The sequence below is a fragment of the Gymnoscopelus microlampas genome (genome assembly GCF_963454915.1).
Source record: "Gymnoscopelus microlampas genome assembly, chromosome: 16".
NCBI lineage: Eukaryota > Metazoa > Chordata > Actinopteri > Myctophiformes > Myctophidae > Gymnoscopelus > Gymnoscopelus microlampas.
The window spans coordinates 14929497-14946894 of record NC_139953.1 but is presented as its reverse complement, the minus strand read 5'-3'; the positions used below and the strand labels follow the sequence as shown (position 1 = coordinate 14946894).

Sequence of the window (17398 nt, the reverse complement as noted above, 5' to 3'; positions counted from 1 at the left end):
CAATTTACGGAAGAACGGTAAGGACTATGAAAATGCCGTTTGGATATGTTTACCGCATGGGCCCAGAGATCATGTGTACCGATTTCTGTGACATTTGGACAAAATATGTTGGAGGAGGAGCTAAAAGTGTGGTTTGAAGAAAATTCAAAATGGCGGAAAATCTATCCAGACGGAAATGGGCGTGGCCTATATGGGGAGTTGCGTCGTGACCCAAGGAATCCAGGGGAAAATAAATTTTGATTTTACGACCTACGGTTCAAGAGTTATAGGCCAAAACGTAAAGTGGGCTGTTATAGCGCCACCATGTGGCCGACTGGTGTGATTTTTTTAAAAATAATTTAGCAATAAACTATTAACCTCCCCTCCAAGTCTTGTAACTGTAGCCCTTACGGTTTCCGAGAAAGAAATACTTGAATGGGAGTTTTTGCAATTCCCATGAAAGTGAATGGGGAAATTTAATGCACTAATAAATCAATATCAAAAAATCTATCCATACGCAAATGGGCGTGGCCTATATGGGGAGTTGCGTAATGACCCAAGGAATCTAGGGAAAAATAAATTTTGATTTTACGACCTACGGTTCAAGAGTTATAGGCCAAAAGGTAAAGTGGGCTCTTATAGCGCCACCATGAGGCCGAATGGTGTAATATTTGTTTAAATAATTTGGCAATAAACTATGAACCTCCCCTCAAAGTCTGGTAACTGTAGCTCTTACGGTTTCTGAGAAAAAAATACTTGAATTTTAGTGTTTTCACTTTTCCATTGAAGTGGATGGGGAAATTTAATGCACTAATAAATCAATATCAATTAAACTATGCAACCAATCTCTTAGCCTTATGCAAGTGCACGATTCCCGGTCAGACCGGTCATTTTGACATACAGCACTAAATTGGGAAAAATAAACTGTGGGAGGAGTAGCGGCCCGAAGTATTGTTTATCTATAAATAAATAAACAAAGTATAAGGAGTACTATAGTCTGGTTGCCCTGTTAGGGCAACCACACTAAATAGAGAAGAGAGTGTGGGGGCGATACCCTACTCAAAAAAACATAATCATAGGTTTATGAGTAGGGTTCAGGAATCAGAGTTAAAGCAGAAGTTCACCCCAAAAAATACTTATTTCCTATCAATTACACACCCCATGAAACCTTGAATTCATGGAGATGTTTTGTTTTTGTCGCATTCCTGAGCCAATACCGACTCCGCCGGTCATCAAATTATTAGGAATGCGACAAAAGCAAAAATATCTCCACAAATTCAAGGCTTCATGGGCTGTGTAATTGACAGAAAATACGATTTTTGGGGGGGTGAACTCCTCCTTTGAGATTATGGTCATGGATGTGGTGGGGATGTTTAGGGTCAGGGAGTTAGAGACATGTACTGTGTGCGCACACGTCTGTATACCTTGCTGCCCTTCCCTCCCTTGGGACCCCTGCTGAGTTTGTTGAGCAGCAGGTGGTAGGAGGCCATGATGGCGGAGGGTCGGTTGGTGGTGAGCGTCTGGATGACATCAGACAGGGGGTAGCCCAGGGTCTCTGTCATGTAGGACAACACAGACGAGTTGAGCTCCTCAGGATGCAGCCTGAGAGAGAGAGAGAGAGAGAGAGAGAGAGAGAGAGAGAGAGAGAGAGAGAGAGAGAGAGAGAGAGAGAGCCAGAGAGATAGATAATTAATAAGTACTGTGTCGACCATGGTTCTCAAAGTGGGTCCTTGGTGGGGTACCAGGGGGTCCCCATCTAAATTAGTTATAGCGTCACAATCATTTAACCACTTTAACCATATTCTATACTTTTCCTATTCAAAAATAGCAGATATACAAGCTCGTAAGCTTGTAGGTCTGCTATTTTTGAAAAATCTTGAAAAAAATTGCAAATCTTTGAATATATATATTTTTAAGCGAAATCTTTTAACACTAATCTTCGCTTCTGGGGGTCCCTGGCACAAAAAAAATCTGATGGGGGTCCGCGGCCCAATACATATAAATTTGGGGGTCCAGACAGACAGACAGACAGACAGACATTTCAGTGAAAATTAATCATCAATCATTTAGTTCAGTTCATGGTGGATGACTAAGCAGTGAGCATTGAATGACGGACAATAAAAGATGGTGAACCGTGCCAAACTGAAAGGTTCTTGTTTGGTTCATGATGGAATCCAGGCAACACATTACTGCCAAGTGCAGCCGTATCCGATTGCATTTCCACAGCCCGCCAAATGCTGTAAAAATCATTTAGGCCTGCTATAATATACAAACCCATTACACTGTATACCACAAGAATTTTCATTCTGTTCGAAAATCCATCGCCCTTTTCCCCCTCGGTTCCCACATTTAACAAGTCATCGTAACATGACTTTCATATGTGAGGGTCCTTGTGCCTTTCTCTATGCACCGGTCACAACAACCATGCAACAAAATAACAATACCCACACAAAAGAAAATATACAAACACTTCTATGTGGTTCAGAATGTATTTTTTTGTTTTTGCCAAATTTGATCTAAAACACATTTTGTGAAAATATATTTCAAAGGTCTAAAAATATGTTTACAAAATTAGTTTGGCTGATATTTTTATATGATTTGAAATGTGATTCATATTCTTTTGCAGTACACAGTAAAATCGACAGTGTTAATTTAATGCTGAGCGTGTGCGTGTGTTGCGTGAGTGTGTGTACCTGTTTTTATGGGAGAGGGAGTGCAGAGGTTTCTTAGCGTAGCCTTCGTTGACCCATCTCTCCTCCATAGCAGCTCTGATACTGGGCCGCTTAGCAGGGTCCGGTTCTAGAAGAGACATCACAAACCCCACAGCACCTAGAGAGAGAGATACATGAATGGATGGATGGATGGATGAATGGATGGAGCGAGTGAGGAGTAGACAGGGGTGATGGAGAGGCGGGGAGGAGAGAAGAGGGAGAGAGAGAGAGAGAGCGCCTATTTCACCCACACAATAACCTGGCCAGTGCTGGGTACTGGAACCTGCAGGAACACGCAGATTGACAGATTGATTTTTCAGCACTATAACCCTGACAACACCATGCAAGCTCATAGCTTCGCGTCACGTTTTCCACTTGTATACTATCTGCTTACACTACACTAGGCCGGTGCCCGATGGATACCCGGGAACGATGGAAGTCGAGAACGACGCAAGTTGGGAATGCATGCCCCACCTGTTTATGCACAACCCGAGGTATCGCATAAATCAATATGCCCATATGGGCATAATATCGGATCAGATCGGTGGTTATAAATACACACACGCACGCACGCACGCACGCACGCACGCACGCACGCACGCACGCACGCACGCACGCACGCACGCACGCACACACACATACATATTATACATTGTTCAACAACCAAGCAGCAAAATGGTGGACTTATGCAACAGCTTAATTAGTATGTCTGTCATAGAGCCAGTCTACAGTCAGGCTGGTTGTTTGTCTCGAGATGGGGAATCCTGATAACCTGTACTACCTGAGGAGCAGATATCCTCAAGCAGTCCAAGTCCTTCCAACAACAACAACAACAACAACAACAACAACTCCAACTGTTGCTATCGATTGCCACACTTGCAGCAGGGCCAAGTGGAGTAAGTAAGTAAGTAAGTAAGTAGGTCGATGTGGCTTATTGTCGGCAACAACCGAGCAACAAGGGTGGGATCAGAAATGTGGTCCTCTACGGGGACCTACCACGGGTCACAGACAGGTCAGAGAGAAAAGGATGCAGGCTGGCAGGGCACCCGAAACTAGTGGCAAGCAAACTGACACTGTGGGAGCCAACCCAGGGCACAGCCAGGAAAGGCAAGAAGCGCACCGCCTACGTAGATGCAATGCGGCGTGACAGCGGAGCTAACAACACTGCAGAGCTCAAGACCCTGATGCTAGACATGAGGGTGTGGAGGGCAGTAATTCAGGAGTCCCGAGTTGGTGATGGCTAGACCGCACTCTCCCATCACATCTAACGACTGAGCTACCCAGACTCAATTGGAGTAGAGCACGACACAGAAAGAGATCATTGTTGTGTTTTTATATAGCTCACTTAGCTAACTTATATGAGTCAAAAAGGCAACATTTGTTTAATGTATTTCTGTATGCATATTGTACATGTATATTGCATGCATATTGCAATCTGTGAGTGTGTGTAATCTGTGTGTGTAAACAACTTGAGAACAGATGGGCCAATTTTCATGAAATTCGGTGGGACTGATCAGTGAGCTGCCCCGAAGAGACCTTTCAGGTCAAAAAGGTTAAAGGTCAAGGTCACAATCAAAATTACATAATCTGTCTATCTCAGGAATGGAGAGACACAGAACAACAGATGTCGGTGCATGCAGGGTTTGCGTTTCATGTTTCCTATTTTAATCAATGTCTCAACTTCAGAGTGATCACGAGAGAGCTCTGGCTCAACCCTCTCAACCCCAGAATCCAGGCTATAGACACAGTAGCCGTGGTAAGACCGAATGCTAATTCCAAAGACTCAGGCGACCCCAGAATCCAGGCTATATAGACACAGTAGCCGCGGTAAGACAGAATGCTAATTCCAACAACTCAGACGCCAGGCTGTAATGTGTTGTTGTCCGCGGGCAACAGTGCTACAACTCAACTGATCTTATCACTGTGGCGGGGAATCGGACCTGTATTTGTCATCGCAGTGGTAACAGGAGCTGTGTTTGTTGGTGGTGACACAATGACAGAGTGTAGTCCAACGGGTCCAAGTGTGAGAAAAAGAAAGAAAGAGATGCACCGAGGTTGAGATAGTGAAGTGTTTATCTCTCCTCATATTTTTACTTCTTAAACCAGCAGGTGTGCACAGGTGTACAACAGAACTGTACAGGTATGCATGTGCACAGCTGTATAGACGTACAGGTGCACGCCATAGTGCAGCACAGTCCGCGTTTAGTTTCTCGCGTCTTTTTTGGACTGCCTATAGCCGCAATAAACTGCTTAGATGCTTATGTGTACAGGTGTGTAACAAAGCTGAGTTGAAAGCGATCAGGAGTTCAGTGAGGTACCTTTGCTGATGTCACTGGGGATTGTACCGATGTCTCCGTTGACCATCTTCTGGTGCAGCTGTTTGATGTTGAAGGGCTCCACGGTGAAGGGCAGAGTCCCTGTCAGCATGGCAAACATACTCACACCCCTGCGGACACACACACACACACACACACACACACACACACACACACACACACACACACACACACACACACACACACACACACACACACACACACACACACACACACACACACACAGTACAAACAATTATTACACCCACACATGAGTGAGTGAGGAACAGACTGCTGCCACAGTCCAACACAGCAGTACCACTCCAACTGTTGCTTTCGCTTGCCAAGCAGGGCCAAGTGCAGCACGATACAGAAAGAGACCATTTGTGTGTTCGTATAGAATCAATATGCCCATATTGATGATGTACTGAGCCCAAGACCGACCAAAACTTAAGTCTGTTATTGCCAGAAAAGGCTGCGCAATTTATGTAAGCAGCTCAAATCACATAGCAGGGTGAGAGAGCATTATGGAGATCTTCAATCTTTTTTTTGTGGTTAAAATAAGTGTTAATAGCTTTATATTGCAATTAATCATTGCTATAGACTATAGTGTTTGTTAGTGAGATGTCGGTGCAGGCAGGGTTTGCGTTTCATGTTTCTGATTTTGATCAAAGTCTCAACTTCAGCGTGCCCACGAGAGCGCTCTGGCTCGACCTTCTTGACCCCAGAAACCAGGCTATAGACACAGTAGCCGAGATAAGACTGAATGCTAATGTCAACGTCTCAGACAGTCTACAGTACAGGCACATGCATACAGTAAAGTACTGTACAGAAACAGCTATTACACCACTCAAGGTGTCATTATGCCCTGCCATGTATGGGCCAGCAGGTAATAATACAAGCGACCTAACCGTGTACTGTACGCGTGTGAGAAATGGAGCAGTGAGAGACGTTGTGTTGAGGAGTTGGGGGCAACGATCTAGGGCTGTAACAATCGCTTACCTTCTTAGCGATTATTCTATTGATTACTTTTTTCGATCGAAAATCGAATAATAGAGAAGTGTGTTATTTATTAAACCACCAAGGTGTTGTTTTATGCTTCATCACACAATGGTGTCGTGCAAAAATAATCATGACATTGATTATTAATCCCTATTATTTTGTTAAATGATCGATTATCGATTATTTTTGACAATCAATTAGATGTATTAGTTTGACTGTTGCAGCCTGTCATCACAGTACTCACACGGAGCAGGTTAACCACTTAAACCATATTATGGTTTACCGGAGTCCCTCAGGGCTCTATACTAGTGTATTTTCAGTTTTCTGTTATTGTTAACATGTCACATGTGATCACAGTACTCACACAGACCAGGTTAACATGTGATCACAGTACTCACACGGACCAGGTTAACATGTGATCACAGTACTCACACAGACCAGGTTAACATGTGATCACAGTACTCACACAGACCAGACGTCCACCTTGGGGCCGTACTTCTTGTGGGCCAGCAGCTCTGGGGCAGCGTAGGCGGGGCTTCCACACTGAGTGTTCAGCAGCTCCATAGACAGCGACTCTGCCTTCAGGGTGTTACTGAGACCAAAGTCTGCAGAAAGAAACGCCATTCATTTGAGGAGGGGATTTTGGTGTTAATTCATTCACTCTTACACATCAGCAAAACAGTACACACAGGAAAGTGTGCCAATTTTCTCAACTTTCCCCACTTGTGTGTGTGGCTCCTAACTAAATCCCCAGAACCCAGTGGTTGAAGCGCATTGGACATGCTGGCCATTCATAGGTACTGCAGCTTAAAACGGCATCGGGCCACTAACACAAACGAGCGAAAACAGTTTCGACCAATGGGCTCGACTCACAAGCTTGCGCACGGGGCTGCGCACCAAGGTGACGCAAAACGCGTCACCTCTGTGACGCAAAACGTGTCACAGAAGCCCCAAATAGGCCTCACCCATCACATTTCACAACCCAGAAGAAGGGGTGATTTCGGCCCATGAGCTGGGTGAGAAACTCAATGCAAGTGGATGGGCGGGGATTTCCGGTGCTCTCTTTTTAACTCTATGCTCCTAACCCCCACAGATTGGTCATGTGGGATGGTCCTAATATGTGTCTCCTCCAATACATTTAGCCAATTCTATTCACCTGACAGTGAGGACTTCCATCAGGAGGGCATAACACGTGTTATAATATGTGGGGGAACACGTTATCATTGGATTAAAGCAAAATAAAATCTTACGACTGAAATGTTTTGTATGGATAAGTCCTAATATGCGATTGGTGTTTCTTAAACAATTAACACAATATGTAAAATGATGATGTTTTAGTCATTATTGTTCCTGCTGTTCTGCATACTGCCAACAAGCGGAAGAAGTAAGATTGAGGCTTTAACCTTTGCTTTTATATGAAATATCAGAGACCATTAGGGTTTTATGGAAGATGCTTCTGAACATTATTTCTTTAATCGATGCGTTATCTGACCCAGTTCCTCTCCCTGCTGAACAGGTGCCCTGACTAGTGCAGCGACACAGATCGCCCTCCCAGCCTTGAACAAGCTGGAAGGTTCAAACCCCTAGTCTCCGTGTTGGAGGGCAGGACATTTACCCCTGTGCTACTTGAGCGTACACTGTAAAACCCTAAGGTACTGTAATTACTGTGTTACGCCTGAATAACGGCTCAGGAAACAGCTACTGTAACAAAGAGATTTGACAGGTTCTGCAATATAGTGATCTTCTAAATCAGCGGTTCCCAACTTTTTAGCTCAAGACCCAAAAGAGAAATTAAACGTTTGCCCGAGACCGGAGTGAAATACTGAAATACTGTGTGAAAAAATGTTTGAATTGTTTTTAATTGATGAAAAGTTGTGACTTTTTTTATTTAAAGGGATTCTAAGCAACTTCAGAGATAAAAAAAAAGAAAAAAACTGTTGTCAAACACCGCCCCTGAAAAAAATAAATATATATATATATATATAAAATTACGTAAGAAACGAAAAAAGGGGATATTTACTCGCGAGTCGCGACCCATAAAATTGGTCCGCGACTCGTTTGGGAAACGGTGTTAATTTGACAGAGTACACAATTGGACCTCATGTAGCTGGCATAGCATTTTCACCATCATATTTGGCAAATTCCATTATAGGTTATCAGAGGAAGCATCTTCACAAGAGCGGAAATTGGAAATGACAGGTAAGTGGAAATCATCAGTCTGCACAAAAAAAACGATTATGTTCAGAAACTATGACCTTTTGAAATTGGAGTAAGGAGTGGTGCTTTGGGTTCTGAAAGCGATGACTTCTGTATTAAAGGTGGTCTTAGAAAGTGCTTCATTTAATCTTGAAATACTGCATAGGCACTGTTTTCTGTTATTATTATTTTTAAATAGGCCTACTTTTACTTTTATAGTTGCGACATATAAAGTATATCCACAAAGGACTTTAAATGTAAAAACAGCACCAATGTGTTTGTCTTGTACTGTAGCCTTCGTCACGGTGTAACACTATACATATTATGTGTGTCTGGTGCTGTTTATAATGCAGGTGATTGATACCAATCAAAAAGCAGGTGTGCCAATCAAAGGACACCAACACGCCACTGATGAAACAAGATACTCTCTTGGGTCCATTTGTACACTCTCAGAGTTAAATGAACACTCAGGTTTTACAGTGTACGTCACAGGAAAAGTAATAGTACAAAGGATAATAAACAAATTGCCAAAAGTATACATTGCAAATATAATAAAAAGAAATAAACAAACACAGGCACTCATGGAAGACAGTAGGAATAGAATATAGACCTAATTGTGACAAAGGGCTCCATTATTAGAAACAAACAGAAATTATGCCTATATTTGGACTTAGACAAGATGGAACAAATAATGAATGTTACTGGTCTGGTACATGTACTGTAGGTATATGGCAGTTAAGCTATTGCCTAGCTTAAAAGTAACTTTAACTCATAACTGAAGACTTTACAGCACAAGATCCTCGATTTGAATTTATCCCTTTGTAACTCTGACAAGTACAAATGTAACCAAATGGACCCTCACAGGTCTATTTGGTTACATTAGGACTGTGGTTCTCAAAGTAGGGTCCAAGGACCCTCAGGGTTCCTTAATTGGATTCCAAATGGACACGTATACTGTAGGTCTGCAACTCTGAGAGTGTGTAAACGGATCCAAATGGACCGCTTTGGTATATTCTCAGTCTCAGAGTTATCAGGGTCCTTGAAATTAAACGAGGGTTCATGGAAAACGATGCAGTCACAGTTTTACCCATCATCAGTGTCAAAGTGTGTTCTGACTCCATGACAGATTGGTTGTGAATGCACAGGAGGAGCAACGTACCCACAATCTTTATGTTGTTGTGTTCGTCCAGGAGAAAGTTCTCAATCTTCAAGTCCCTGCAGAAACAGAAAAGACGGGATCCTTCATTTGGTCTGACAGGATAAATATACATCATGATGGGAAATCTCCATCCTTAGCGTCAGGTTTACCACAGCTCAGAGGATTTTTTAAATTCAGCCTTTGTGCAGAATGTGTTCGGCTCGGCGTATTCCGAAAGAATGCATTTCATGTTTGTTTAAAGAGAAAAGAAAAGAAATTGCCCCAAAACATTTATTTTATTTGATACTTTAGACTCTGGAAATACATGTATTTGGAGATACATTTAGATATACTTTGGCCTCTCAATGCGTTGACTCATGACCAAAGTAATGTACTTTCAGGTTCACCTGGAAAAGCCGTCTTATGGGGCGCCTGAGCGTACCCCAACCTCCTGACCAGGGACCACACCGCCTGAAACTACACAGCGAAATGAAAAGCTGTGGTCTGGGGCCATGGAGCCCCTATAAGTACAGTATACTGGGAACCAGTTCCTCCTGTGCTTTTCATCTGCGTTCATGTAGCCAGCAGACACCCCAGGTCTCTCACACACACACACACACACACACACACACACACACACACACACACACACACACACACACACACACACACACACACACACACATTCTAAATGAGAGAGAGAGGGAGAGAGAAAGAGAGCGCACAGACATTGCCATAAAAAAGGAAATGCATGTGGTAAACCTACAGAATGTGGGTGGTACGAGGTTCATATAAGTGCAAATTTTCCAGTTACTTCCAGTTTAATCATGTGGTGGAGTGATTCTGTGCGAGAGTGCAAGTGTGTGTGTGTGTGTGTGTGTGTGTGTGTGTGTGTGTGTGTGTGTGGGGTGCTGTTGAGGTGCAGGGATGGCCGTCGTTGGGGGACTTCATTAGAGAGGAAGTCCGTGATGTTGTGATGATGTGTGAATCATGGCGTCGCCGCGTCCTGATGAGGTCATCGCCTGGTGTTCACATTCCCACCCGGAGAGGAGCCAGCCTAGCTCTTAAACCCAAGAACCTGCACTGTGCACGCTGCGCGTGTGTGTGTGTGTGTGTGTGTGTGTGTGTGTGTGTGTGTGTGTGTGTGTGTGTGTGTGTCTCATTCCCTCACATACTAAAATGTCTTAACACACTTTCAACGCCCACACAGTATAGGGCACACACACACGCAGTTTGCCAGATACTATATTACTTCTGCAACCACCTTCCTCCCATGTAGGCTGTTAATGCCCCGAAAACTACTCTGTGTGTAGCAGTGTGAGAGAGACAGGGAGAGAGAGAGCGAGAGAGAGAGAGAGAGAGAGAGAGAATAGGCTGGATGTTTCTAGATATGGGCTGAAGTATTTGTACATGTGTATTGTCTTCTAGGCAACTTTCCTAAACCTTCTTTTGTCTTTTTTGGGGGTCAATTTATTTTTTATTTCGTCTGAAAAATACATAGTATTTATAGAATATTAATCTCACAAGACAGATTCAGAGCTCCGCATCTGATTAAAAGGGAAAATAAATCAGATTTTTTGGCCGATGGGTTCCTAGATTGATAGTGTATAAATTATATATTTTCTGTCTCTGAATCTCTTTTTTTCATACTTTCAGGTGATAACTGAACTTTAGAATTCTCTGCTTCTATCGCTGATAATTCTGCCACTGTCAACACATCGGGTGCCGAACACGGTCTAAACCGTGTGTTTACATAGTGGCGCTCCGGTGCCGAACACGGTCTGAACCGTGAGTTTAGTCTTTTTGTTTTTTTCGTTTTTCTCCGCGCGGGCAGGGCTACAGCAGCTCTGGGAGCACCCATTGTAATCCTGCGAAGGAAGTGCCAGATCGCTCACCGGAAACAAAAAAATTAATCCCATCCGCTTCCTGTCTATTTCCTACTTTGAAACGCCTACAGTATATCTCCGAATCTGTTTCCTGTGGGGAAAACCGGTCATGCGCGATGCGCGATCCCCCCCCGTTGTAACCCGCGAGGGAAATGTTATGGTTCCAGGCTGTAGCCAGGCTCATGGCACAACATGAATCGATGCTTTTTTTTGCGTGGATTTGCTTGTAACGCACGCGGAAGCTTTAAACAGCAAAGCGCAGTCAATGGGGAGAATGCTGGCACCCACGGTAAGTTGTTATGAAAAAATGCTGGCACCCGATGTGTTAAGAAGTAATTTTTTGTCTCTGACTGAGAAATGGGACAATGTTTGGGGAGCGAGTAACTCCTGAAAAGATGCATAGTGCTTTGTGGGCACCGATGGAGGTGTGCTAGGCACCTACAGTACATGTAGAACACCTACTGTACAGATTAAAGGTCAAAGTTTTGGTATTTGGAGAGTGGAGACAGACAGAAAACCCAGGGCAGAGAGAGGGGAGACACGTGAGACATGAGACAACAATCTTCCTCTCAACCCTCCAACTCAAGCAAAATCTTTAACTCTGACAGTATAAAAACAGGCCGCCTCGATGTTTTCATCCTCAGAGTTAAACTACTGTACCTCTGAGGATCTTCGTCTACGGTGTTTGTGTGCAAAGGGGTTTCCTCACCTGTGGACGATGTTGTGTTTGTGGAGATGGTCCACGGCGGAGAGGATCTGTCGCGTGTAACGCCGAACCTCCCTCTCCTCCAACCTCTTCTTGTCACAGATCCTGTCCATCAGGTCTCCACCTGCACACAGTTCCATGGCCATGTAGTAACTGTTCTCCGTCTCCAGGGTCTGGCAACACACACACACACACACACACACACACACACACACACACACACACACACACACACACACATCAGGTTCATTTTTTTACTTTATACACCTTCATAGAATCAGAAACATTTGTATTTGTCACATCACAGTTTTAAAGTATAAAGCAATTGGTGAAATTATTTTTTTCCTGCGCACTTCATTTTGTAATATTCCGTGAGAAGAGAGAGGACAGGTAGAGTGAGAAAGAAAAGGGAAAGGGATGGCGTGCCCTTACCTCCAGTAGGACCACTATATGAGGATGTCGGACCATCTGGTGTATTCGAGGTTCTCTCTTCATGTTCTTCAGGACATAAGAGTCCTGGCGAGCTTTCTTCTTATCTATCACTTTTATTGCCACCTTAAACACGCACACACACACACACACACACACACACACACACACACACACACACACACACACACACACACACACACACACACACACACACACACACAGTTATGTGTGTGCCATTGTATCACTTTTTTGGCATTCTTACCCCACTGATAAGAATCATGGTATACTTGACATTACTGCTGAGTTAGATTTAGGAATAATTACATTTGGCTGTTTTTCTTTTCTTTCACGTAATAAAAACACTTTAGAATTCTCTGATTCTGCGGCTGATAATTCTGCCATGTTAAAAAGTCATGGATGTTGGGTTTCGTACGCAAACCAAATTGTTTCCCCAGCGATAATTTTCAATCCACACTTTCAAATGCATTAAAACACAGCAATAATATGACTTAATATTTTTTCATATTGCGCTGAAATGAATGGAATCCAGTGGTTTCCTCAACCCCCAAAAAATGGGAAAAGAAGAAACTACAAAAATAAATCGTATGCTTTGGAAAATGTCTGCAGTAATCTCAATTATACTGTGACTCATAATCAACGGACTAAACGTGGTAGACCACCAGTATGGCTAAGTAACTTTAACTCATTGAAGATTATATCAATTTAACATGCGGCCTCCAATTATGCCAGTATATAAACATTTCTTCTGTTGAAATAAACATTACAATGAATAATTTGGTTCTTCCTTTCTATATAACGACTTTCCAACTTGTCATCCCTGTCGAGTGGAAACCTCATACTGTATATCCAACTGTTACTTTTCAGGATTCAAATTCAAGCCCGTCTATCAGCTACTTTTGATGCTTTTGTGTGACACTGTAGTATGATCAAGTATAGACATTCACTTAAGAAAAAACACAAAAAGTTAAAATATGGAGATAAGAGGTTTCTGCCCGACTGAAACGTTATGTTAGATCATTGAGGCTGATGTGATGTCTGCGTGTTCACAGCATTGTTCACACACATGGAAGATAAAAATCCAATCTGTACCGCCTTTGAATGTCTGCTTTGTAAAGGGGGTTTATTACTTGTAAGCTAAATCAACCGTTCTTTACAGTATGTTAATGGCTTCATGTGTTGAACTGGTTTCAATGTAGCTCGTCTCAGATAACTTAGATAAGGAATAATGAAAAGAAAGGAAGCTAGATTGACAGTGCAATATAGAAAACTTCAAACAAGATTGAAATTGACTTGCCTTATGAAAGGAATCAATTTACCAGCAACCTCATATGATCACTTCATATTCTATTAACATCTGTTGTCTAACGTGATGTCTAGTCTTTTGTGATGTTGATATCTGCCTGTTACTGACACTGTTGAATTGAGCTCACCCACCATGCTGTACTGAATGCAGATTCCACCAACCTTGGTCATGTGGCAGGGTTATTAGAAAAACCTGAACCGAAGACCATAACTAAAACGGGAAAAAAATATTTTGTTAACTGAAACTAAAATGAAAACTAAACTAATTTTTTTTAAGGGAAAACAAAATAAAAATGAAATTAAAAATTGAAAACTAACTAAACTAAAACTACCTAAAAAGAAATAGAATTGTTTGTCTTCTTCATCTTCGTTTAAGTTTCCCCACCATCATATCTGTATGTCATGCATTCCTTTCTTTCCCTTTCGTTTCTATAAATCAAGGCTTTACTTATAATACCTGACAAACTAAGACTTATTGGTTCAGGTGTGTAAGAGAAAACAACTATACATGCAAGGAAAAAACCCACAAACTTCTATTTGAAATGTTCTCATTGAAACGTCATTCCTTAGGACCTGTAACAGCATATTTACATGTACAGTACGTGACCACATCCAATTATGATCCTGAGCGCTAACTCTGAGAGGATCCATTTTCTCCCCAATTTAGTTTCTATGCCAATTAATTCCTCCCCTGCACACATGTTTGTGTATTGTCACTGCTGTTGTATCCTACTGGCTCACCTGCCAGTGAGGAGCCCCCACCGGGAGGACACAGCACCTCCGTCCTACTCCTCCCACCCAACACTCGCTGCTGACAGGTTTGCCCCAGCCCGTATAGGAGTACATGCAGACAAATATCACCCTCCCCTCCCATCCCCACCCCGCCTGGCTTCCCTCCCCCGAACACAGGCCAATTGTGTTCGTATAGACGCTCGACAAAGCCGGATGCACCACGATGGATTCCAAGCCCTAGACTCTGCGACGGTGGGCAGGTACTTTACCACTGTGCCACCCGAGAGCCATATTTTTACACTATACTTAAATGAACATTTGGGATTGTATCCTATGTGCACACACAGAGGTTCATGGGTTAAGAGGAACAAACATCCACAGAGGTGAGCTTGCAGTCATCACCATGGAGACTGGGTTAGGTACAGAGAAGTTGGGGTCAGGCAGTGACCCATGAATCACACACAGTCACACATACGCACGCACGCGCGCGCGCACGCACGCACGCACGCACGCACGCACGCACGCACGCACGCACGCACACACACACACACACACACACACACACACACACACACACACACACACACACACACACACACACACACACACACACACACACACACACACACACACAATGTCAGCTACATTTGACACTAGCAGAAACATTAATAAAGTGGGCGTTTCCCCTGGTGAAAGGTCCGAAAATGAGGCCATTTCTACTAATCCCTAAAGCTATATGTTTCCATGGAGCAATGAAACCATACCCTCGTGAAACAAAGACAGCAGCAGGGTGTGTGCATACAGGATAATAACAGGCCTTTCCATACTTCAAAACGGTGTGTATGATTATCATTTACAGGTGTACACGTTACAAATCATACCCTTTAAACCCTACGTTTAAACTCACGTACCACACCTCACCTCTGCTCTGCAACCACACAAATGTACTGTACAGTAGGACCCACTTCAATTCTGAATGAATGGATAATAAAACGTCTCAAACTATAACAACTTAAATCCTCTTTACAGCTGTAAAGGGACAGGGACAAACAAACACACCCCCATGGAGCAACTATGGGGGGGGGTTGACAAGAGTTTTAATTAGCCCCATCTGACCTTGCTTTGTACTCTACACAGTTCAAATCATGATCAGAATCCCATGCTGATATTACCATACGAAATGTACGGTCAAAAAAGGAACTGAGAGAAGGTGAAGTTGCTCATTCAGCCTCGAAGGTTGTTTGTGCCCACTTGCTACTAAACCTGTGAAAGACCCTCTCTTGAGCTAATCATTATACAAAAATCCACACCACAGACAGCACACATCCAACGCAATTAAGCCCCCCTCACCTTCTCCCCCGTGCCGATGTGCAGCCCCTCCATCACCTTGGCGAACGACCCCTTGTTGATCATCTTGCCCACCAGGTAGGATCCCACCCGCTTGGAGTGAGGGAAACTCCGGAGCATCTCCCGGGGGACCTTCAGGCCGGGGAGAGGCGGCCGCTCGCCGGCCGGCCCGGAGGCTTCCCTCTGGGGCACGCCGCCGCCGCGCTCTACCACTCCCCCTCCTCCTCCTCCGCCTCCTTCCGCCACCATGCCCTCCTCCTCCGGAGCCGGCTTCACTGCAGCAGCTGGCATCCTGTGCGGCGGCAGCCGGGCCGGGGCTCCATGCGCGCGGCGCCGCGGGGGGGACAGTCACGCGGCAAGTATAGCCCGTGCGCTGTGACTCGAGGATGGCATGCAACGCAGGGGGCTGCCGCTGCGCGTGGGACAGACATGCACTGTTCTCTCAGCGCTCAGCCGCGGTATACGCAGACAGACTCGCGCGTCCTCCCGCAGCCAAGAGGCTGGTGGTGAGACTAGAGGCGGGAGGCTGAGAGGAGCTCTGCAGCAGGTGTCTGTGGATCACAGAGATGTCAGGCTGAGTGTATTCCTCATTCCAAACGGGCAGAGAAAAGACTCTAAATGTTTCCGTCTGTCAGGTGTGTGTCCCTATTTAGTCTCTGGCTGTCTGTCTGTCTGTCTGTGTCTCTCTCTCTGTGGAACAGAGCAATACTCAATGGTGTCTCCTCTATCTCTCTATCTCTCTCTCTCTCTCTCTCTCTCTGTGTGGAACAGAGCAATACTCAATGGTGACTCTTCTTTCTCTCCCTCTCTGTAGTGGTTAGTGGATGATTAACCGTTGTGCTCCTATAGGTCAGCGCTAGTGATGAGGAGGATACCCTACACCGTAATTACCCCCACCACCACCTTGCGTGCACACACACACACACACACACACACACACACACACACACACACACACACACACACACACACACACACACACACACACACACACACACACACACACACACACACACACACACACACACACACACACACGCACGCGCGCGCGCGCGCACGCACATGCGCACACACACACAAAGTTACACAGTAACTATTCAACCACTCCCACACTGGCACCATTTCATTTTGTTTTAATTTCCTATGTCCTTTTTCTCTATTACTTATTACTTACTTATATGTTTTGGCACGTTCAGTTCAATGTTTCTCATGTCTGAAACATACAAGAACAAAAACCTTTGAAATAAGATAACATGACAATATCAACTTATAACATATGGGAAACGTGTAAAGGAATTATGTTAATCTAAATGTAAGACGTGTTGATGATGAATGAAATGAGTAAAACGTCCCAGCATGCTGCACCTGTTCCAAACACAGCCAGCTCCACCTAATGGCTAAAACACATCAATGAAAGAAACTTGGATACACAGTAAATTCCAGAGGGTTAATGTGACTCTGAGAGTGTACAAATGGACCCGTAAGGGTTGGTTGGTTGGTTTAATGGATAAATGAACGCTGAGGATTTTACTGTGTGTATGAATACCATCCCATTTTATATAAGTGCTGTTTAGATGAAATCTATCAGTATACTGTAAATGTCTTAACCAAAGAAAAACTAATGTTTTAGT

At 43.9% G+C, this 17398-nt stretch overlaps 2 protein-coding genes across 3 annotated transcripts in view; both read right to left on the bottom strand.

Moving 5' to 3' along the window:
• Positions 1 to 16058, bottom strand: part of LOC311062852 (uncharacterized protein) — a gene marked incomplete at its 5' end in the record, with an annotated part of 21461 nt that extends 5403 nt beyond the window's left edge. The window contains 8 exons of the mRNA XM_084082071.1: positions 1404 to 1581; positions 2673 to 2808; positions 5009 to 5136; positions 6474 to 6612; positions 9363 to 9418; positions 11937 to 12106; positions 12366 to 12488; positions 15771 to 16058. Of these exons, the coding sequence (XP_083938197.1) occupies positions 1404 to 1581; positions 2673 to 2808; positions 5009 to 5136; positions 6474 to 6612; positions 9363 to 9418; positions 11937 to 12106; positions 12366 to 12488; positions 15771 to 16058 (1218 nt within the window). The remainder of the gene's footprint in view (positions 1 to 1403; positions 1582 to 2672; positions 2809 to 5008; positions 5137 to 6473; positions 6613 to 9362; positions 9419 to 11936; positions 12107 to 12365; positions 12489 to 15770) is intronic.
• ost4 (oligosaccharyltransferase complex subunit 4 (non-catalytic)) overlaps positions 1 to 17398 on the bottom strand; it is a 162572-nt gene that overhangs the window by 71029 nt on the left and 74145 nt on the right. The window lies entirely within an intron of this gene.